Source organism: Podarcis pityusensis (assembly GCF_964106645.2).
Source record: "Podarcis pityusensis genome assembly, chromosome: 11".
Lineage (NCBI taxonomy): Eukaryota > Metazoa > Chordata > Lepidosauria > Squamata > Lacertidae > Podarcis > Podarcis pityusensis.
Window position 1 is genome coordinate 18,103,325 of NC_138036.1, and position 22,359 is coordinate 18,125,683.

The following is a 22,359-nucleotide window of genomic DNA, read 5'->3' on the forward strand; positions in this document are numbered from 1 at the left end:
GAATTAGGCTGGGTTGCAGCTTAGCATAAAGGAATCCTGCAGGTTACCACATACAGTAAAGCAGGGAAAAGTTGGTTTTAACCTCAATTTAAAAAGCATACACAACTAGATAAATACCACATTATTATTTTTTTTTTTTAAAAGGCAATATCAGATAATTTTATTCAGTGGCTTTTATAGATAGAAAGTCCTGCTTGTTGGCATCCTTGAGGTTATATTATTATACATTCTGCATGGATGATAGTGAACTAGGTTTCTCAACATGGCCGCTTCATCCTGTAATAATTTTTTTATTAGTTTTCAATTACAGTTGTGCCTCTGGCGTGATCCAGCAGTTGATTCCTGTGCTCACAGTGGCCAGAGACTCCTTAAACAACTTCCTAGCAACAGATATTCTAGCTCCTAATTGAAAACTGTCTGAGGGAAAAGTCTCTTTCAGGGAGGCTTGACTGAGCAAATCAATTGCAGCGCTGCCCTGGTAAAGTGTGGCAATGCACCGTATGATTGACAGGTGACATCACTTGATTGGTGGGTGCGCCTGGCTTAAAATAAAAATAAAAATAAAAATTGCCAGGCCAGTTTGGATCTCTGGAGGGTCAAGATTAGCCCAGGGACTACCCTATTTCTGTCCAAGAGGATCAGACAGAGGTTCAGATCTACTATTATTATTTTATTACATTGTTTGAAAATTAATTTGGGGTTGTTGAATACGATTCCAAGCACAGGATTTACCCAAAAGAAATGTATTGCTTATTTCTTTCAGGTATAACCAATGGAGCGTTTGGTGCTTCGGACGGTAGTTCTCTATGTAGTATTGCATTCTGGCCTGTTTGAAAATCAAGGTATGTATATGAATGCTTGTTTTCTTGAAAAGAAATAGTACATATATAGCAAGGCAACAATGTTTCTTTCAGTGTGTGTACCAACTGGGACTGGTAATTTCCTGCTTTTAAAAAGAAAACTGGTAGTACTTACTTATGAGTATGTACCATAGTACAGTGGTACCTCGGTTTAAGAACAGTCTGGTTTAAGAACGATTCGGTTTGCAAACTCCACAAAACCGGAAATAGTGTTCCGGTTTGAGAACTTTACCTCAGTCTAAGAACGGAAGCCGATCGGCGGAAGGGCACTGGTGGCAGGAGGCCTCATTAGGGAAAGTGTGCCTTGGTTTAAGAAAGGTTTTGGTTTTAGAATGAACTTCCGGAATGGATTAAGTTCATAAACCGAGGTACCACTGTATTCAATGGAGCACACTTCTGAGCAGACAAGTAAATAATTGCACTGTAAAGCATATTTTCAGGCCAAATGAGGTACATTTTCTAGGTATCTGTGTCCTTAAGTGCAGGGATTTTTAGTTATTTTACACAAAGCAGAAGTACCAGATTACAGTGGTACCTCGGGCTAAGTACTTAATTCGTTCCGGAGGTCCGTTCTTAACCTGAAACTGTTCTTAACCTGAAGCACCACTTTAGCTAATGGGGCCTCCCACTGCCGCTGCACCGCCGGAGCACTATTTCTGTTCTCATCCTGAAGCAAAGTTCTTAACCCGAGGTACTATTTCTGGGTTAGCGGAGTCTGTAACCTAAAGCGTATTTAACCTGAAGCGTATGTAACCCGAGGTACCACTGTATATGCTACGCCACAGTTAATGTTACCCTAAAGACTGTTCAACAGAGCCTGAAGTGTCAGTGAGTCTTTTCTTTTCTCCCTTAGATCGTAATCTGTTTCAACCTAGAAACCTTGAGATTTCCATGAACATTCATCTTCAGCAGCTGTCAGTGAAATGGGATGTTGGCGATGATTCTGAAGCATACTACTCTGAAACAGAATTTGTTTTTAATATCCAAGTCAATCGAACCGAAGAGAAGATTATTGACTTCCCAACTTTTCGTGAAATTCCCAGACGCTGGCCTCTCCAGGTATAGGTGGGAAAGGCCTAGAACTTTTGCCTGTCAATGTAGTTAAAACTGAGCTAGATGGATCAATGGTGTGGCTCAGTTTTAGATGGCTTCCTATGTTCCTATGAAAACCAGATAAGCCACATACATATGTGTTCTCATCTATGCCTGTTATTCAAAATACACTTAGCAGGCTGCATTAGAAGAAGCAAAACATTTGAATATAGGCTGGGGAAAGTCATTGTTCTATGTTGAGTTAAAACCCAGGATTCTTAATGTCTGCCACAATACTTAGCCAGTTCCTTAAACTGCTGTAAATACGCAGAATTGTAATTGCAAAAGGGCTGAATCATAGAATTAAATACAGTAGCACCTTGGCTTACATTACCCTTGGGTAACGTAAACTTTGGGTTGCAAAAGGAGCAAACCCGGAAGTGTTTCACCACACGTGCATGCTCAGAAGCAGTTTACTGTCACGCGCACATGTGCAGAAGCGGTCTACCGCTTCTCCTCCGGTTGCGAAAACCTCAGGATCCGGCCAGACCTCTGGAATGGATCCCATTCACAACCGGAGGTACCACTGTAGTATCTTTTATCTAGCCTTCCTTATTTTCTGGGATATGGAGGCATATTTATGAAAGAATTGCCTTCCTCATTTGCTCTTGAGGAACGACAAAGCTTTCACATTCAGGCAATGGCTGATTAATGCGTGTCCAAAAGATGTGCGATCGCCCACATGCACATTGCACTGAACCCAGAAGTGACCCGAAAATGTCAATCAACACAGCATGAAAAGGGTGTAATGGGGGGAGGAGTGCCATGGGGCAGGGAGCACTTCTGCGTGCAGGGGTCAGGAACAGAACCCCCATGCGAAATTGCTATCAGCTGTGTACATTTTTTTAAAAAACAAACAAACAAACAAAACCCAGGTCTGTAGGGCATTGTCAATTTCTCCTTGGGTTTTGTTAGCACATAATCAAGCATGGGCTGTAAATTTTGTGAATAAAGTTGTTTAAAATAATCAAAATAATTCAGTATTTAAGCTAATGGTTAGTCCTTTTAAAAGTAGACCCAGTGTTCAATAGGTAAAGGTAAAGGGACCCCTGACCATTAGGTCCAGTTGTGGCCGACTCTGGGGTTGCGGCGCTCATCTCGCTTTATTGGCAAAGGGAGCCAGCGTACAGCTTCTGGGTCATGTGGCCAGCAGGACTAAGCCGCTTCTGGCGAACCAGAGCAGTGCACAGAAACGCCGTTTACCTTCTCGCCGGAAGGGTACCCATTTATCTACTTGCACTTTGACGTGCTTTCGAATAGTCCAGCAATAAATGAAATGCTGAGGGGTCAAGCAAATCTAGTGGATTTTGTTACAGAAATTTAAGGTATACTGAATACACTTAACACACACTTCAAGCTATCATTTAATCTGACAAAGTAGAAAGTATTATCTGTCTAACCTATCTAACTGAAAACAAGTGGAACATAAGAGATAAGTCGTGTGGGTGGGTGGGTGTGACTAGATCTTTGACCGAGTTGCTAAACCGAGCTGATATTAGTGGAGGTAGCTTTCAACGTATTGGTCTTACGTAAGTTTTATTGAATGTCCAAAATTAGCGACTGCCTCAACTCGTATGTGAACGTTGCCAATTCCCAGGCACATTTTGCAAAAGTCAGAAAACTGAAAAGGCGCCACTGGTGTATGTTGACAGTCACCATGCATTTACTTGGAAGTCTGGAAACGATTCAGGCTTATTCGTTTAGTCCGCCATCCAGTGTTCTCTTTCACCAAAAGTGACTAACCAAGAAAACCAAGGAAGCTCACTGAGTGACCTTGGGCCAGTCACTGCCTCTCAGCCTAATCTATGTCACAGGGTTGTTGTGGGAATTAAATGAGGAGGGGGGAGAACCATGTAAGACATGCTGAGCTCCATGGAGGCCAAAGCTGGGATATAAATTCAACAAATAAATAAATAAACTAGAAAGACTTTCTGGAATGTTGTAGGGAGACCTGTTGAATAGTGTGGTCTGTGTCACATGGGGCTGCAGTGAGAGAGGGAGGAATTGCCCGGAACTGAGCAGAGGAATCTTAAGCCAATGTTTAAGTTCAGTAGATACCCCCTCTCCCAGCACTGCAACCTCATGCAACACAGCCAAAAATGTTGCAATAGGTCTCCCTGATCTCTTGGAGGGATGAGGCACAGTGGCTTCCGCAGAGGACGAGGAGGCAGAATAAGGAATAAGGAAAGATCTGTTGTGCGAGCTTGAGTTCTGCTCATGCAACATTAGAGACAGCCCTATGATTATTATTTTTAGAATGGTCACTCCTCCACATATACAGATGCCTGCACATTTCATAAGCTAAAGGGTATAATCTATAGAATTCTAGAGTTGGAAGGGACCATGAGGATCATCTAGTCCATGGTGGTCCAACTCATGGTTCAAGGGCCACACACAGCCCTCAATATCTTTTTGGGCAGCTCTTGGCAGCATTTGATGTTCCCCCACAGGTAGATGAGGCACTGGGTTTGGGGAAGGAGGTGTGAGGGTTCTGACAGGGTCCTAGAGTGCTCCGCCATCTTAGTTAGTGCCTAGTTAGTGCTTTCCCAGCTTTGGGAAGGAGGTGGGAGGACTCTAGGACAATGCCAGAGCCTTGCACCTCCTTCTCAATCTCTTTGGGAAGGCAGCGCAAGGGCTGGGGGCTGGAGTGGGCTTTAAATATTGGCCTCGCTGCCTCCCCTGTTGTGCAACCATGTATTGTCCAGCCTGTGGGTTCTGTGTCAAAGTACTCTTTTCAGACCCATTTGGTCTGAAAGGTTGGACTGCCCTGAACTAGTCCAACCCCCTGCAGTGCAGGAATCTTGCACCCAACATGGGGCTCGAACCCACAACCATGAGATTAAGAGTCTCATGCTCTACTGATAGAGTTGTCCCTAATTATTCAATATATATTGCCTCACTGTTTTCTTTTCCAATTGCCTGCTTTTTAGGAGAATTATACGACCACTGTCAGTAAAGCAAATAGACATCTGCAATGGAACTGGACTTCTGAAATACCCTTGGAGTGTGCAGCTCATGCAGTAAGGATCAGGAGCATGGTGAGGTTTTCTGAAGTTTGGACCGACTGGAGCCCATGGAAGATAGCAGATGGTGAGCAAACATTGTCACCTTTAAGTAGGAAAGAGCAAAATGCCCATTGGGGGAACTGTATTATCACTGTTGAATGCAAGGACAGAGAGCCTATTGCCTGGCCGATAGCAAAGGCATTTTTGTAAGCAGTTGCTCCAAATATAAGGCATGCTTATTTACACATTTACACAAACGTTTTGTTGGAGAGGGATGCAGGTGGCACTGTGGATGAAACCACAGAGCCTAGGACTTGCCGATCAGAAGGTCGGCGGTTCGAATCCCCGTGACAGGGTGAGCTCCTGTTGTTCGGTCCCTGCTCCTGCCAACCTAGCAGTTCGAAAGCATGTCAAAGTGCAAGTAGATAAATAGGTACCGCTCTGATGGGAAGGTGAACGGCATTTCCGTATGCTGCTCTGGTTCGCCAGAAGCATCTTAGTCATGCTGGCCACATGACCCGGAAGCTGTCTGCAGACAAACGCCGGCTCCCTTGGCCAATAAAGCGACATGAGCGCCGCAACCCCAGAGTCGGCCACGACTGGACCTAATGGTCAGGGGTTCCTTTACCTTTACCTTTTTGTTGGAGAACAGCATTACAGAATCCGAGGAAGTGTGAATTTTGAAAGATTTTGGAAGAATTTTGAAAGAATTTTGTGCTTCATTTTTCATGTCCTTTTGGGAAGTGTTGATGTGTTCGATTTGCATTAAGAGCAAACAGAACCTATCTTATCTGCTTGCTCCCTTCCTTCCTTGCTTGATGATTTAATTTCTTTACTGCTCAATATACTGAAAATATCACTAAGCGGTGTACAGAAAACCAAAGCAACAACAGATAGCTTAAATGTAAAAATTACATACAGTTGCATGTAAAAATGTTACATTAGTACAAAGTTACACACAAACACACACACATATATAATCCATATCAATTCATTTTCCTTCTGACACTGCTTCCATCCCCAGGACTAGTTAGAGTCATTTCAAAATGCAACTTTGGAATGAAAAATACTCTAATGGCAAAACCATAATGGCTCACAAATGCTGCCTCATCGTTCTGTGTTCCCCTTTAAATTGAACAAAGCTTTTGTTACCACATGCACTTTCTATTCATGGGATCAGTGGGTGTTTCTTCGCAAAATACAGGAAATTGCAGTCAGCTCAACTTATGCTAGCTTTCACTCTTCTTTCAAATCCATCATCAAAACCTTCGTTTTCCATGACGCCTTTGACACAACTTCCTAATTCCAAAACAGCATGCCTAAATTAGTATAACTAAAATGCATATATATTATTCCTCTTCTTTCGTTTGCCTCCACATCCCTCCACTGCCTCCGCAACACTAACGATAAAGTGGGAAACCCCCCTGAGGCTTAGACTTAACCTCTTGTGTACTGTAGAGTACCAAGGCAGTAGCTAAATAACTATAGTGCACATGACAACACTTTATTGCCTTTATATTTCTTTATTTTTCCATTTATGAGTTGCTTTGCATAAGATATCTCCAAGCAATCTAATAATGAAAACATCAACAACAAAAACAACCGTTGCAGAAATTTTATATATAAAGCTATTAAAGCCATTACGTTGTTGACATCCGTCTGTCTAGAGAAAGAATGGAATGCACAACTTGAGGTGAAATGAAACTGAATGTTACCTCCCCATGTGCAAGCCTAGGCAGTGAGTATAGAGGTCCTGGGTTGCCCAGACAATGACCCCCCAAGCCTTGCTGATGTGGTCCAAAGGAAAGCAGAGCAATACATTTGGCATCAGATTGACAGCAGGAGTTGCCAGAAGGAGGTGTACAAGGCGCCATCCAACCGTCTTCGGGACTCCACTCCCGATTTGTGTAGGAGAGGTCACTTCGATGCTGCTAATGCAAGCAAAACAATGCAGGAGGCAGCAGTTACGAGTTTCTTGTCCCTGCAGCCACAGCAGGTGCCGTGATTCTCCAATCCAGTGGTTTTACTTCACCCACAGAGGTGCACTCCATTGTCTCCTGAGACTGATGGATGCCAATAACAACATGGGAGCAATCTCTTCTCCCCAACTCCCCAATAGATATCAAGGAAACTTCTGAGACAACTTTGAGATGAAACAACAACTTCCAGATGGTTTGTTGTTTGGTTTCTTACCGCAAAAAGCTCAGAGCCATGTAGAACTTTTAGGACTGTCCTATGTACTTAACAGCGTGAGCTTTCATAGAAAGAAGCCTTTGAGGTGGCGATGAAGTCACACACACAAATGTACAGTGAGTTCTAGTTACAGTGAATGAAACGTAATCCTATAATACTTCTTCAGAAGTAAGCCTCATTGTGTTCGTTGTGTTTATTCTCTGGTAGGAATTGTTGAATTGTTGCCCTGGAAACTATTTTTTTATTTTTAAATTAAAACTCTTAATTTACGGAGTGGGGCTGGAATGCCTCAAAGGGTGCCTGTTTCATTGTCACAATTATATGTACAAGCAAATCTCTCTCTCTCTCTCTCTCTCTCTCTCCCCCCCCCCCCCCCCATTTCTTTGTTCAGGGCTGGATGTCGTAGACATTCGCTGGCATTTCTTATGGCCAGAGGGTAATAAGTTCGTTGAAATGGGTTCTGACGTCAAGTATTGCTGCATTGGGGCGGAAAATAAGAGTGTACCGAAATTTTATTTTAGTGATAAGCAGATGAACATTGGACTGCAACGAAGAGTATTAGTTACTTTGAAAAATGTTACCCGTTCCAAGAGACTTGGCTACACTATCCAGTGTGATTCCGAAAGTGCATCTCTCTTTGTGACCAGTAAGCAGAAAATATTTGGTGTTTCCATTGCGGGAGGGGATTGTGTCCATCTCAGCAGCTTTTTATACTTCCTGGCCAGGTTCATGAAATTTTGTAACAGGAATATCTGAAGAGGAGCTCATGTCCTAAAGCAGGGGTGAATAACCTTCTTTCCTCCTGACCAGAGCTTCTCTTTATCCTCTGAGCAAGAGGCCTTATCACAGTTCAAGGGCACATTCTATCTAATAAGAGAACTTGAGGAGGACCACTGATGTGCCTGGCCTGAGGAGAGTCCTGTGGGCTAGATGAAGACCAGGGGGAGAGACATTTGACGTTCCTTACCCTCTTTCCAAAGGACTGCCTCCTCCTGTTCTGCACACACCTCAAGATATGGATGGGTACTAGGTTAAGTTGGGAAGAATGAGAGAGTTGTTTATGTGGTCACACCTCAGTTTGTGCCCCATGTCTTGTTAAGTTCTTACATCTGGTGATGAATTTTGTTCACACGTGCTTTTTAATTCCCCATGTTTTTTGGGCCTGATTTGGGTGTTTTAATAATTTGCCATGCAGTTTTCAGCTTTAAAAAGACTGCTGATGATTGTTCTGTTCTTTGGACATTATCAGCCACCTTGAGTGAAAGTTTGCAAAGTAGAAAGATATGATATAAATTATCCTAGTAAATGAATATCCTGAAAGTCACCATGACCGGCTCTGTCAAAGGTGGTAAAAATATCAGATCAGATTGATTTGATCTGCAAAATTGGTAGCCAGTGGATGGTGTGCTCACAGCTGACCCTAAGAGTAATTTTCTTCAAAGGTGGTTGAAAGAATGAAATGAAAGAGAAAAACATAATAACCCAGCCTTGTTTCAACAGACCAGCCTGATAAACCCAAAGACTTAGCCTGCAAAACAGAAGACATGATTAACTTAGAGTGTACCTGGCACCCTGGTGCTAAAAATACGGATGCTGAGTTGCTATGTCCAGCAAGCTTCACCTTGTCTGATGGGTAAGTGTTCTGAAACCCTGATCCTGACAGGAGAGATCCTTAGGAAGTGACAACAGTTATGCCAGCCATCATAGTATACCGTATTTTTCGCCCTATAGGATGCACTTTTTCCCCTCCAAAAATGAAGGGGAAATGTGTGTGCGTCCTATGGGGCGAATGCAGGCTTTCGCTGAAGCCTGGAGAGCGAGGGGGGTCAGTGCGCACCGACCCCTCTCACTCTCCAGGCTTCAGGAAGCTATCCGCTAGCAACGGGAGACGCAGCTCTCCCACGGCTAGCGGAGAGCTTGCCTGCACCCAGAAGCTTGGGGCGCGCTGAGCTCAGCACGCCCCAAGCTTCGGGCTTCGCGCAGCGCTCTGCCAGCCGTGGGAGAGCCGCGCGAAGTCGCGCGACTCTCCCACGGCTAGCGGATAGCAGCCTGTTCTGAGGGCTGGGGTCGGTGGAAGCTCGGGCTTCCCCCGCCCCAGCCCCGCACCTGGGGGGAAAATAATTTTTTTTCTTTATTTCCCCCCCAAAAAACTAGGTGCGTCCTATGGGCTGGTGCGTCCTATGGGGTGAAAAATACGGTACCTTTTTTTGAGGAAATGAGTTGTTGACAAAATGAATTACAGGGACAGAAAGTGTCGTGAAAGATGACCAGAGGGTTGGATCAGATGGATTATTTGCACACAGGACTTAGGTAGAGGAAACACTTTACCTTTGTGCCCTAGGGGTGGAGGGGCCGATAACAACAACAACAACAACAACAACAACAACAACAATAAACAACTTTTATTTATACCCCACCCTCCCCAGCCGAAGTCAGGCTCAGGGCGGCTAACATCAAATATATAACATTAGTATAAAATCAAACAATAATTAAATTACCTCCTAAAAACAGGTCAAAATCAAATTAAAGTCTAATTAGATGGCTTTCCGCAGGGTTAGGGTTGGGAACAGTAAGTGCTGATCAGTAAGTGCTATAGCCCTCCAGATGATGTTAAGATACCATTCCCATCATCCCCGAGAGCCCTGACTAACGGTCACGCTGGCTGCGGCTTAAAGGACATGGTTCAGAAGGAAAGCTAGTTAGTGCTAACTAGTGGAGGTGGCAGAGTGTGTCATTTTAGGGGGTGAAACTTAATTTTTGCAAGCTTCTTAAGTGAGGGGACTTTAAAATACTTTTCGAGTGTAAGGAATTCAACTCTGCTATTCTTTTTGTGATTGGACAACATTTAGCTTGGTAAGTCTACGTTTGAAGAAGAAGCACATAAACTGCTTTCGAAAAACCAAAGAATTTTAATTTTACCTTCTGAAAATGTCAAGTAATGCTTAATAATAATAATAATAATAATAATAATAATAATAACAATAAACTGCAAGTACTTGGCAATCATTTTAAATGATTTCTATGCATTTTTACACACATTTTACTTGCCAAGCAAAACTAAATTATATTAATTCAACTAAAATATCTTTTGAAATCTCAAGTAAAGTTACAACATTTTAGCTCCCCTCGTTTTTGGAATTTGAAAGTTGAAAAATTCAACATGCCCTACTGGAGGTGGTGTGGGTGGTGGGTAGGAGAAAAGTATGCCTTTTTAAAAACCTTGATTTCCACTTCTATTATGGTCCAAATATTCTCTAATATTCTATTTCTGATGGAAGAACAATAAACTCTCTTTTCTTCCCCTCGGAAAAGTCAATCACCATTTCTCGAAAGTTCTTCCAATGAAACGTATTGCAGCTCAACCTCTTCCCCATCCTGTTCATTCAAGATTGGCAAGCAAACCATATACAATTTAATACTGACATCCAGAAATTGCATTGGAGAGAAACTTACCAATCTTACTGTTGATGTAGCCCACAGAGGTAAGAGTTTATTTTCTCTATCGGTGTTACACTTTACCTACTACCACTATCTGAAAATAAAGAATAGGCTCCTGCATGTTGCAGCTGGGGCAAAACATTAAACAAAAATTTAAGCTACACCCTGACATCCCCAAGTGGGTAAAACGAACTCTTAGGTGATCCAGTTCTTTTCCACAAAGAGAATTCTGGGCAAGCTGAAATTCCAGATTGGTTGTTGTTGTTTAGTTGTTTAGTCATTTAGTCGTGTCCGACTCTTCGTGACCCCATGGACCAGAGCACGCCAGGCACTCCTGTCTTCCATTGCCTCCTGCAGTTTGGTCAGACTCATGTTTGTAGCTTCTAGAACACTATCCAACCATCTCGTCCTCTGTCGTCCCCTTCTCCTTGTGCCCTCCATCTTTCCCAACGTCAGGGTCTTTTCCAGGGAGTCTTCTCTTCTCATGAGGTGGCCAAAGTATTGGAGCCTCAGCTTCAGGATCTGTCCTTCCAGTGAGCACTCAGGGCTGATTTCCTTAAGAATGGAGAGGTTTGATCTTCTTGCAGTCCATGGGACTCTCAAGAGTCTCCTCCAGCACCATAATTCAAAAGCATCAATTCTTCGGCGATCAGCCTTCTTTATGGTCCAGCTCTCTCTTCCATACATCACTACTGGGAAAACCATAGCTTTAACTATACGGACCTTTGTTGGCAAGGTGATGTCTCTGCTTTTTAATCCAGATTGGTAAATCTCAGCAAATATCTCCCTTTTACCCTGTTCTGTTTGCTCCCAAGTGATAAGAGGATGATACTCCTACTGCTACCAATGGAAGCAGAAGAAGTAGGAACACAGAAAGCTGCCTTCTGCTGAGCACCAAGTCCATCTAGTTCAATATTGTCTATCCTGAAGAGCATTGGCTCTCCAGGGTTTCAGAAGGGCTACTTGGAGATGCTGTTCATTGAAGCTGGAATCTCCTGCATGCAGAGCAGGTGCTCTACCAGTGAGATAAGGCCAAGCTAAATGCTTGTGTTAATTTTAACCCATGAGATGGCGGTGCTTGCAATGCACTGAGTTGCCCCCTTGGTATTTCCCAGTTTCAGTATGTGATCAAGATCCAGCTCCAAATTTCCTGCTACTCTTTCCTTACAGGTTGGCTGCTATGAGAACAGGATCGTGCCATTGGCCTGATATGAGAACAGATGTGCCATTGGCCTGATACACAACTTAATTGCCTCCAGACCTTAAACGGGGTGCAAAACAAGAACAATATGGAATTTTTCCCCAGTTGCCTGTAGGGTGAACTACATTTAGCTGCTGAATGAATAAAATAATAGTCAAGGCATATCATTTATATTAACAATGAATGTTGACATGACCTTCAGAAGAATCTATACCAGGTTATTGGTGGGGTGGGGTTTTGTTGTTGTTGTAAGGGATGGTCCGCCCAATATTATGCAAGGGAGATTAGCCGTAGATATGGATACTGAAAGCACCAGTTCCCCCCAGGCTTGATTTGGATTGAGACTGGCACTCATGGACAAAAATAGCAAATAAATGCTCTGATCAATGCACCTATCTCCTGCTCGCTCCCTCACCTTAGTTCTCCTGCTCTCTCTCATTTCTCCCTCCTCCCTCTTTGGTACTGCTATAGCTGTGAACCCGATGCCAGGGATGTTGGGAAATACAGCAGGACTTCTGGGAAACTTGGCTCGGTGCCCTGTTGGCATTTGAGATGAGTGAGGGAGACCTTATTTTCTTCCCTTGTCCCGCCTCTTTAGCAAAAGCAGGTTGGTGCCGGGAGAGAGTGGGAATTAGTTGACTTTTTACTTGTCTTGAATTAAAAATTGTGCTGGAGAAGAAGTATGTGTGCGGCACGTTTGTGTGTTGCAACGTTCAGCTTGGATTTGGGGCAAGCATTTTGAGCTACCAGAGTTTATAACTGGGCCTTTTTTATTTCAACGATTTGTACAGTGGTACCTTAGGTTACATACGCTTCAGGTTACAGACGCTTCAGGTTACAGACTCCGCTAACCCAGAAATAGTGCTTCAAGTTAAGAACTTTGCTTCAGGATGAGAACAGAAATCGGGCTCCGGTGGCGCGGCAGCAACAGGAGGCCCCTTTAGCTAAAGTGGTGCTTCAGGTTAAGAACAGTCTCAGGTTAAGTACAGACTTCCGGAACGAATTAAGTTCTTAACCCGAGGTACCACTGTATACTGCTCCATATTTCAAAGAAATATTGGAACAGCTTACAACATTGTACAAATATCACAAGTAGATAACACAAAAAAGCTATTGTGACAGCACAGAACAATTTGATAAACTATCCTTCTGAAAACAGTAACATAAAACTAAAACAATTAACATATAGGGACTATAATGGCTACTAGCAGAACCAAAATACAACTGAAACAAGCAGACCTAACCACCAAGTATCTACTAGCATATATTTATTTATACGGTGCTTTTTTTCTGGGAGGACACATACCCCTAAACATTTTGTGAATCTCAGTTTGGCTTCATTGAGGGGCAGTATTTTAATGTGAGTAGGAAAATGAGAGTACCCCTAACATTTTTTTAAGAAAAAGGCATTGTATTTATAAATAGCAGCAGTAGAACTCTCACTTCCTCTTATCTGAATTTATGTTCCAAGACAGATTACAAACTGCAGCAGAGGCATCTCTAGTTTTTATCATGGTATTCTATGAAACTATCCTGAAATAATTCAGAGTTATTATTGCACACTTTTTACTGTCCAAATTCACTGAATTGCTCTTTCAGAAGTGTACATTTTTCTTTCTCCCTTTCAAACTAGTTCATCCTGCAGCCCCCTACAAACTCCGTGCAGGTTATACAAACGCTACTACCATCCAGTTACAATGGCAGATAAATGAAGTAAGCGAAGCCCTCTCGCTGTTATGTGAAATTCATGGTGCTCGTGATGGGGAACAGGTAAGAAGCAAACACGATTAGCAGAAAGAAATGTGTGGTGGGCTTTTTCAGATTCATAACATTTGTGGCTTTCCTGTTAATTGCTCAACCTATAGTGATGGAGGAGAGCTTAGAAAACACTAGACGGCAATCTTTTGCATGATTGTTTTAAGAAGTATGGAAACTAGTGCTAAAGGAAAAGCTTACTTACAAAATGTACACTTTTAAAAAAAGGTTCAGAGGCATACAAATTTTATGAAACGTGGTGTTGTTTTATTGTACATGGTTGTAAAAAGTACATGGTTGTAAAAAAAGAATATAACTTAAGTCCCCTGTCCACACATAAGCAGCTGTGGTTGGGAAAGCAAGAATTTAACAATGTATTGGTCAAGGTCCTACTCCCATCCATTTTACAGACTTGTTTTGGTTTTCTTTCTTTATATTTGTTATCCTTTAAATTTAACATTGACAGTGTTATGGTTCTTGCTGTATTCTGTGTGAAAACTCAATAAACACAATGGTAAAAAAAAAAAAAGAATAGACAGATTACCGTATTTTTCGCTCCATAGGACGCACTTTTTCCCCTCCAAAAATGAAGGGGAAATGTGTGTGCGTCCTATGGAGCGAATGCAGGCTTTCGCTGAAGCCTGGAGAGCGAGAGGCATCGGTGCGCACCGACCCCTCTCGCTCTCCAGGCTTCAGGAAACTATCCGCAAGCCTTGCAAGCCCGGTGGGAGTTCCCGCGGGCTCACAAGGCTTGCAGGCAGCAGCCTGCAGCCCCAGCGAGTGTCCGCAAGCCTTGCACGCCCGGCAGGAGGTCCCGCCGAGCGCGCGAGGCTTGGGGCAGCAGCCTGTCACCCGAAGCACGGGGAGCCCTCCGGAGGGCTCCCCGTGCTTCGGGCGAGTGTCTGCAAGCCTTGCGCGCCCGGCAGGAGGTCCTGCCGAGCGCGCGAGGCTTGGGGCGGCAGCCTGTCGCCCGAAGCACGGGGAGCCCTCCGGAGGGCTCCCCGTGCTTCGGGCGAGTGTCTGCAAGCCTTGCGCGCCCGGCAGGAGGTCCCGCCGAGCGCGCGAGGCTTGGGGCGGCAGCCTGTCGCCCGAAGCACGGGGAGCCCTCCGGAGGGCTCCCCGTGCTTCGGGCGAGTGTCTGCAAGCCTTGCACGCCCGGCAGGAGGTCCCGCCGAGCGCGCGAGGCTTGGGGCGGCAGCCTGTCGCCCGAAGCACGCGAGGCTTGGGGTGGCAGCCGCGGCGGGGGGGGAAATAATTTTTTTATTCATTTCCCCCCAAAAAAACCGAGGTGCGTCCTATGGGCCGGTGCGCCCTATAGAACGAAAAATACGGTAGTCTGCAAAAGCAAAGTATTATTTTTTTAAAAATGTGGCACAAAACTTTCAGCTCCTGAAGGGACCCCTGTGTGTCAAGATCTTATTCCACAGAACTGTGGCGTATAGTGCATTCCTGCAAATGCTTACAAAGGAAAACACTTGTTCCCAAGTTTTTGGGAAGTTTATGGCTTACAGCAAATTAGTTTTTGTGTCACTTCTCCCCTACACCAAGAGGGGAGATTTCGCTTCTTTTCTTTAAAATATAAAGCAGTATAGAAACAAAATGAAATCACAGAATTGTAGAGTTGGAAGGAACACCAAGCGTCATCTAATCAATGCAGGAATCTCAACTAAAGCACCCATGATAGCTCATGAAATTTGATTTGCTGTCACTTCCAAATGTGCAATTGAGACTTGTTTCCCTTGAAACAAACCACAACCTGATGCCTAGCTATGTTATTGTCTTCCTGGTTGTTTGTTTCTCCTGAACTAGCCACAGTGGTCCTGCATTCGCACAACAAGCCACGGGGGGGGGGGGGTTGCTTGTGTTAGGGAAGGAGTGAAGTGGGAGTCATCTGCTTGTTCATTGTAAGCCGTAAACTGTGCCTTACTGTTATCGGTGGTGTGATGGATGCCCACTGTGACCAGTAGGACAGAAATAGGTGGAGTCACAGTCAACGTCAAGCAAAGCCAACTAATTCTAGTTCTGCTCCCATCCTCCGCCCAACTTAGTTCCGCAATAGCAACACTGAGCCTAAGGAAGAAGAAGCTGATAGCCAGGACCGGGTGCAAAAAAAGAGGTCAGGCAGGTATGGGCTGCCTGAGGACAGAGTGAGGTTGGTGGAGCAGTGCCTCATTTGCCCCAGTGGACCAGCCAACGCTGATTATGATGTGTGAATGAGACTACTATATTGAGCTGGGCTGGCTTCCATGTAATCATGGATGTGTTTATAGCATTCATTGTTAAAGCTGTGAGCACAAAAAGTTGGTGCTTTCAAACCAAAGCAAATAAGCACGCATAATCGTAGCTAGTCTTCTATCCTTAAAGACCCTGTGAAATATATAGATTGAAAACCAACATCACAGCCATGTTATAAACAAAGGTCCCACCATTAGCCAGGTCTATCTTAAGACCTCTTGCTGACCAGTGTTGGAGTGTGTGATCTAACACAAAAGTCCTGGTTGAAACTTGATTCCTTTTGATATAGCCCAGCTCTGCATCTTATTAGTTTCTAATGTGGATGGATGTATTGCATAACACGTTATTTTAAATGCAACAAAAGGTTTTTAACAATAGAAAGCTGTAAGTAAAGGGTAAAGGGACCCTTGACCATTAGGTCCAGTCATGACCGACTCTGGGGTTGCGGCGCTCATCTCGCTTTATTGGCCGAGGGAGCCGGCGTACAGCTTCCGGGTCATGTGGCCAGCATGACTAAGTCGCTTCTGGCAAACCAGAGCAGCACACTGAAACTCCGTTTACCTTCCCACCAGACCAGTACCTATTTATCTACTTGCACTTTGACGTGCTTTTGAACTGTTATATTGGCAGGAGCAGGGACCAAGCAACGGGAGCTCACCCCATCACGGGGATTCAAACCGCCGACCTTCTGATCGGCAAGTCCTAGGCTCTGTGGTTTAGTTTGACCCTAAACATGTTTAATGTTCATGTTTTGCAGAAAAATGTTACAGTGCAGTACAGTAAAGATTCACATCCCCAAATTATCCTAGATGGGTTGCAGCCGTCTACAAACTACACGTTAAAAGTACGCTGTGGTGCGGCTAGACATTTTTGGAAATGGAGCAAATGGAGCGAAAGTAAAACTATCCCAACAAATGAAGCTGGTAAGGATTTCATGTTGTGGGGAAGAAGTTTGGGGTGACCAGGTTTATAATCCTCTACTGCAGGATGCTGTTTGCCCACATTTTCCAAAAATTGTGGGGAAATGGTCAAAAGGGAGCTTTTTCACTTTTTGAATGTGCAGAATGAAAAATGGCAAAAGAATAAAAAATGTATGGAGTAGATGACCCACTCCTCCCCAATCTCCCCCTCTCCTTCTTCCTATGATGGGCCTTGGGAAGAAGATACAGTAAATTTATTTAGTCTTCTACAGACCCACTTGTGTGGGTTAACTAACAAAGGAAAATAATGGCTGGTACCTGTTTTAAAACCATGGGGACTTGCACATAAAGAGCCGTAGTAGCAGAGCTTAAATCCTATCGTTAGACAGATTAAAGAAGCATAGGAATAGGTCATTTAACCTTCTTTTAATAATGTGTTCAGCTGCATAAAGCTGTTTTGCAGTGAAACAAACCACACACTGAAGTAAGTTTAAAACATACTTATAATCATGCATTGCCTTAAGCAGCAACAATAAGCAAACGCAGGCATGAACATTATTGGGTAGAAATATGTAGTGGGGAGAGAGAGAGAGAGAGAGAGAGAGAGAGAGAGAGAGAGAGAGAGAGAACAGGAACAGGAAACAAGCCTTACTTCCTCCCTTCCAGGAGAAGAGGAGATGTGACATCACTGAGCCTACTCTAGCAATTTAGAACTCTGTGATCCTTAACTCCTTCACATACTAACTAACATTGTTAGATTTGACTGCAAATCTTCCACATGGACCTCATAATGCAGCAGTGGCAGCAAGGATTTTTCTCTCCCTCTTCCTCCACTGGGACATCTAGAGTACTTGTAATAGTTCCCAGGTCCCAAGTCCATTGTTATAAGGTGTGTGTCTGAACCACACTCAAGTTTATTCCTGCACACACTACCAAGAGGTTTAGGATCTTTTGTTGGAGCTAGTGACAAAGAAGCCTTGTTCAGCTGTTTTCCCCACCTTTTCCCCACCTTTTCCCCACAGTTTTATAATATGAGCTCCATTCCACAGTGTATAACTCTGTTTTATGTGCTTTGGTTTACAGCTCCATCAGGGCAACTGGATATTTGGAGAGACACCCACTCATCTTTGGAGAACTGTAGCATAACGATATTTTGGAAAGTAAGTATTTCTGGTCATGCAGCCAGTGATGAGAGATTTCACCCCTTCCACTGCTAATAACTAAAAACTCCAAGGCTTAGACTATTTTTTTAGATAAAGTACTTCACATATACATTGTGCATTACAAATCATTGTTCCGTTACTGTTTGATTGCATGAGGCTCCCTGGGAAATTACTAGTATATTTTTTAAGGAGTTTGTTAACTGGAGTGTCAGAAGAACCTTTGATCCTGACAAAATGTAGCTCCCTAACAAAAGGAAAGGATAGGTAAGCTTGGCCAGGAGGCTTCACCAGTCTAAGCAAATCTTCTTGCCCCCTTAGTGCTGTCCATATATCCAGAATTCCACAATGGGAGCTTGGGTACCATCTCATTGGGGAGAGACAATAGTTTGGTAGGGACCATGCTTTGCATGTGGAAGGTCCCAGGTTTTGTTGTTGTTGTTGTTGTTCAGTCTTTTAGTCGTGTCCGACTCTTCGTGACCCCATGGACCAGAGCACGCCAGGCACTCCTTTCTTCCACTGCCTCCTGCAGTTTGGTCAAACTCATGCTGGTAGCTTCGAGAACACTGTCCAGCCATCTCGTCCTCTGTCGTCCCCTTCTCCTTATGCCCTCAATCTTTCCCAGCATCAGGGTCTTTTCCAGGGAGTCTTCCCTTCTCATGAGGGGGCCAAAGTATTGGAGCCTCAGCTTCACGATCTGTCCTTCCAGTGAGCACTCAGGGCTGATTTCTTTAAGAATGGATAGGTTTGTTCTTCTTGCAGTCCATGGGACTCTCAAGAGCCTCCTCCAGCACCATAATTCAAAAGCATAAATTCTTGATACTTCCCAGGTTTAATCCCTGCCATTTCCAGTTAAAATGATCCAGTAGCAGGGAATGAGAAAATTGTCTGCCTACAGTCCTCAAAAACCAATGCTGGTCCTGCGATAGTTGGATAAATAAGTTGACTCAGGCTGTGTACACTTGACCAGCTTGCAAGGCTTCGATGTAATTACTTTTCTTAATTTGGATTGAATCTGGTTTAGCGGGGAAGCACATCAAAACACAGTAGTTAATTAGGAACAATTCCCTTTAAAATCCTATGCCCTTTTAAAATGTGTGGGGGGTTTTTTGGGGGGTGGAAGAATTATTGGGTTGTTGTTTTTATTTTAATTATATATTTTGTGATTTTATATTTTGATTTTATTCTGTGAACCACCCTGAGACAGGCTGCTTGGACGAGTGAAACCAACCACCTGTCTCCTTGATCTTTGCCCATCCTGCTTATAAAAGCTAGCTGGGAAGGGCTGGGCGGTGGGCTTCGTGGGGTGGTGAATGCTTTCCTCCGTGAGGGATCCTTCCCAGACCCGCTAAAAGAGGCGGTTATTAAACCGCTGCTTAAAAAACCATCTTTAGATGCGGCCACGATGGCCAACTATCGCCCAGTCTCAAATCTTCCATTCTTGGGCAAGGTGATTGAGCGAGTGGTTGCTGAACAACTCCAGGCACGCCTGGAAGAAGCGGACCATTTGGATCCCTTCCAGTCGGGATTCAGGCCTCATCACGGGACTGAAACTGCCTTGGTCGCACTGGTTGATGATCTCCGGCGGGCTAGGGACAAAGGTGAGAGCTGTTTCCTAGTTCTGCTGGATCTCTCAGCGGTGTTTGATACCATCGACCATAACATCCTTCTGGACCGTCTTGAGGAGCTGGGAGCTGGGGGCACTGTCATACAGTGGTTCCGCTCCTTCCTCCTGGGCCGTGTTCAGAAAGTGGTGGTGGGGGATGAGTGTTCAGACCCCTGGGCTCTCACTTGTGGGGTGCCTCAGGGTTCTGTCCTCTCCCCCATGCTTTTTAACATCTACATGCAGCCGCTGGGAGAGATCATCAGGGGGTTTGGGCTGGGTGTTCATCAATATGCGGATGATACCCAGCTCTACCTCTCTTTCAAATCAGAACCAGTGAAGGCGGTGACGGTCCTGTGTGAGTCTGGAAGCGGTTGGAGGATGGAAAACAGATTGAGATTGAATCCTGACAAGACAGAAGTACTGTTTCTGGGGGACAGGAGGCGGGCAGGTGTGGAGGATTCCCTGGTCCTGAATGGGGTAACTGTGCCCCTGAAGGACCAGGTGTGCAGCCTGGGAGTCATTTTGGACTCACAGCTGTCCATGGAGGCAGAGGTTAAATCCGTGTCCAGGGCAGCTGTTTACCAGCTCCATCTGGTACGCAGGCTGAGACCCTATCTGCCTGCGGACTGCCTCGCCAGAGTGCTGCATGCTCTGGTTATCTCCCGCTTGGACTACTGCAATGCGCTCTACGTGGGGCTACCTTTGAAGGTGACCCGGAAACTACAACTAATCCAGAACGCAGCAGCCAGACTGGTGACTGGGAGCGGCCGCCGAGACCATATAACACCGGTCTTGAAACACCTACATTGGCTCCCAGTACGTTTCCGAGCACAATTCAAAGTGTTGGTGCTGACCTTGAAAGCCCTAAACGGCCTCGGTCCAGTATACCTGAAGGAGCGTCTCCACCCCCATCGTTCTACCCGGACACTGAGGTCCAGCACCGAGGGCCTTCTGGCGGTTCCCTCACTGCAAGAAGCCAAGTTACAGGGAACCAGGCAGAGGGCCTTCTCGGTAGTGGCGCCCTCCCTGTGGAACGCCCTCCCACCAGATGTCAAAGAGAACAACAACGACCAGACTTTTAGAAGACATCTGAAGGCAGCCCTTTTTAGGGAAGCTTTTAATGTTTGATGTATCACAGTATTTTAATATTCTTTTGGAAGCCGCCCAGAGTGGCTGGGGAAACCCAGCCAGATGGGCGGGGTATAAATAATAAATTATTATTATTATTATTATTATTATTCCAGGTATAGGGCGGTATATAGGGCAGACGTCCGGGTTAGCGCCACCGGCAATGGCGGAATTCCTCTGATCGGGAGGAATTTGCCTCGTGGAAATTCGGGTCTGGCCGCCACGGCGAAGGCGGAGACCCACAAAAAATCACAGGCGGGTGAAGCCTGTGAACATGGGATTCGGCAGGCACCTTTTGCGCCTCCCCTACTCGCAGGGAAACCCAATTTTGGGGATCCGAAGCGACGTGGGGTGAGCAGCGCGGTGCTTCGGATCGACTGCTTTTTCCACGGAGTGAAGCCACATAGCTGTTGCCGGAGATCGCTGACTTTTTCCTGTGGACAATTTGATCTTAAAGTAACTACCCATGAGTAGAGTGAAGAATTGGATTTTTAAACGTCTTAATTTGGCACCGAAACGGGGAGGCTCAAAACAGGAAGTCCACCTCCCCTTTTTGTAAATAAGACTGAGGCAAAGAGGTTGCAAGCTAAAGTCTTGGAAAGCCTATTGTAAAGGACTAAATTCTCATCAGTAAAAAATATTAAACCCCCCTTGGAAGCAGGAGAAGAGGGGGGAGGCTTTGGATTGTGTATCCCTGCAGGAGTGAGTGAAGGAAGTTAAAATACCACCGTTCCGAACCTGGAAACGGGCTGCTAGTAAGACCGACATGTCTTGGAAGGTTCATTGACAGCGAATAGAACGTTCGGTGACAGCTAGCATAAGACAGATACATTGTTTCCATTGTTTTCATCTGCACTTATAAAGGAGTAAAAGTAACGGAAAACTGAAACAACTTTATTGAACTTTATTAAAAAAGGAGGAAAGTAAATGAAAATTGAAACTAACTTTGGATTATTGAAACTGTGTTTAAAAGAGGACATACTGACCGATACAAATACAACTAGCTTTCCCCTAGTGGAAGCTTTTGAAATTGGTTGCTTTATAGGAGCTGGGCTAGGGGAATTTCCAGATGCAAGATAAAAAAGTGTGAGACTTTGGAATTGACCTTGAATCTCTCAAGTGTTATGGCAAACGGAAAGGAAAAAACAGACGGGATGTCGACAGAGGAGGCCTTAGTGGCTGCATTATTGAAAATAAACGATTCGCTGGAACAACTCCACAAGAAAACAGATGCGATAAATGTGAAATTGGATGTTGCAAATATTGAAATTGATTCAACTGTAGAAATTTTAAATAACTTGGGACAAAAGGTGAATACCAATTCAGAAACCACCCAGAAACTGACACAGGAATCTACTTTGATATGGCAAACTGCAGATGAAGTTAGGGGAAAAACCCTTGCTGCTGAATCTAAAGCAATACAACAGGAGAGGAGAGTCCCATCCATACAAAGACAACTTGACGAGCATAAGTTGACATTCGTTATGATTGAACTTAAAGAAGAACGGATGAATTTGAGGACCAGAACCCTATCTGAATTGGAAAAGGAAAGCTTGACAGAGTTTCAGGAGGCGATACTAACATTGGTTGAGAAAGAGAGGTATTTGGGGGTTAGTATGACCGCCAAAAATGTGAATCTGCTTAAGGATAACTGTGAAGGATGTTGGATTGAAGAGAAGGGGGATTTGGAAATATGGACAAATCAGAAGTTGTTACTCTTGGGCCGAGTTATTGTGGTGGGGCTGAGGGCTGCTGTTTTGCTGGGG

General features: G+C 44.5%; 1 protein-coding gene and 1 long non-coding RNA gene across 6 annotated transcripts in view; both read left to right on the forward strand.

The window, feature by feature from the left end:
• LOC308458005 (oncostatin-M-specific receptor subunit beta-like) overlaps positions 1–22,359 on the forward strand; it is a 48,848-nt gene that overhangs the window by 12,398 nt on the left and 14,091 nt on the right. For all 5 annotated transcript variants that reach the window (XM_080972470.1, XM_080972469.1, XM_080972468.1 and 2 more), the window contains 9 exons: positions 764–842; positions 1,714–1,919; positions 4,883–5,042; positions 7,542–7,796; positions 8,651–8,783; positions 10,484–10,632; positions 13,423–13,559; positions 16,537–16,702; positions 17,783–17,859. In XM_080972470.1, the coding sequence (XP_080828596.1) occupies positions 773–842; positions 1,714–1,919; positions 4,883–5,042; positions 7,542–7,796; positions 8,651–8,783; positions 10,484–10,632; positions 13,423–13,559; positions 16,537–16,702; positions 17,783–17,859 (1,353 nt within the window). In that variant the 5' untranslated portion in view covers positions 764–772. The remainder of the gene's footprint in view (positions 1–763; positions 843–1,713; positions 1,920–4,882; positions 5,043–7,541; positions 7,797–8,650; positions 8,784–10,483; positions 10,633–13,422; positions 13,560–16,536; positions 16,703–17,782; positions 17,860–22,359) is intronic.
• On the forward strand, positions 1,930–4,869 carry LOC308458487. The gene is made up of 3 exons (XR_013977473.1): positions 1,930–2,983; positions 3,213–4,095; positions 4,137–4,869. It is a non-coding gene; the product is annotated as an uncharacterized lncRNA (long non-coding RNA).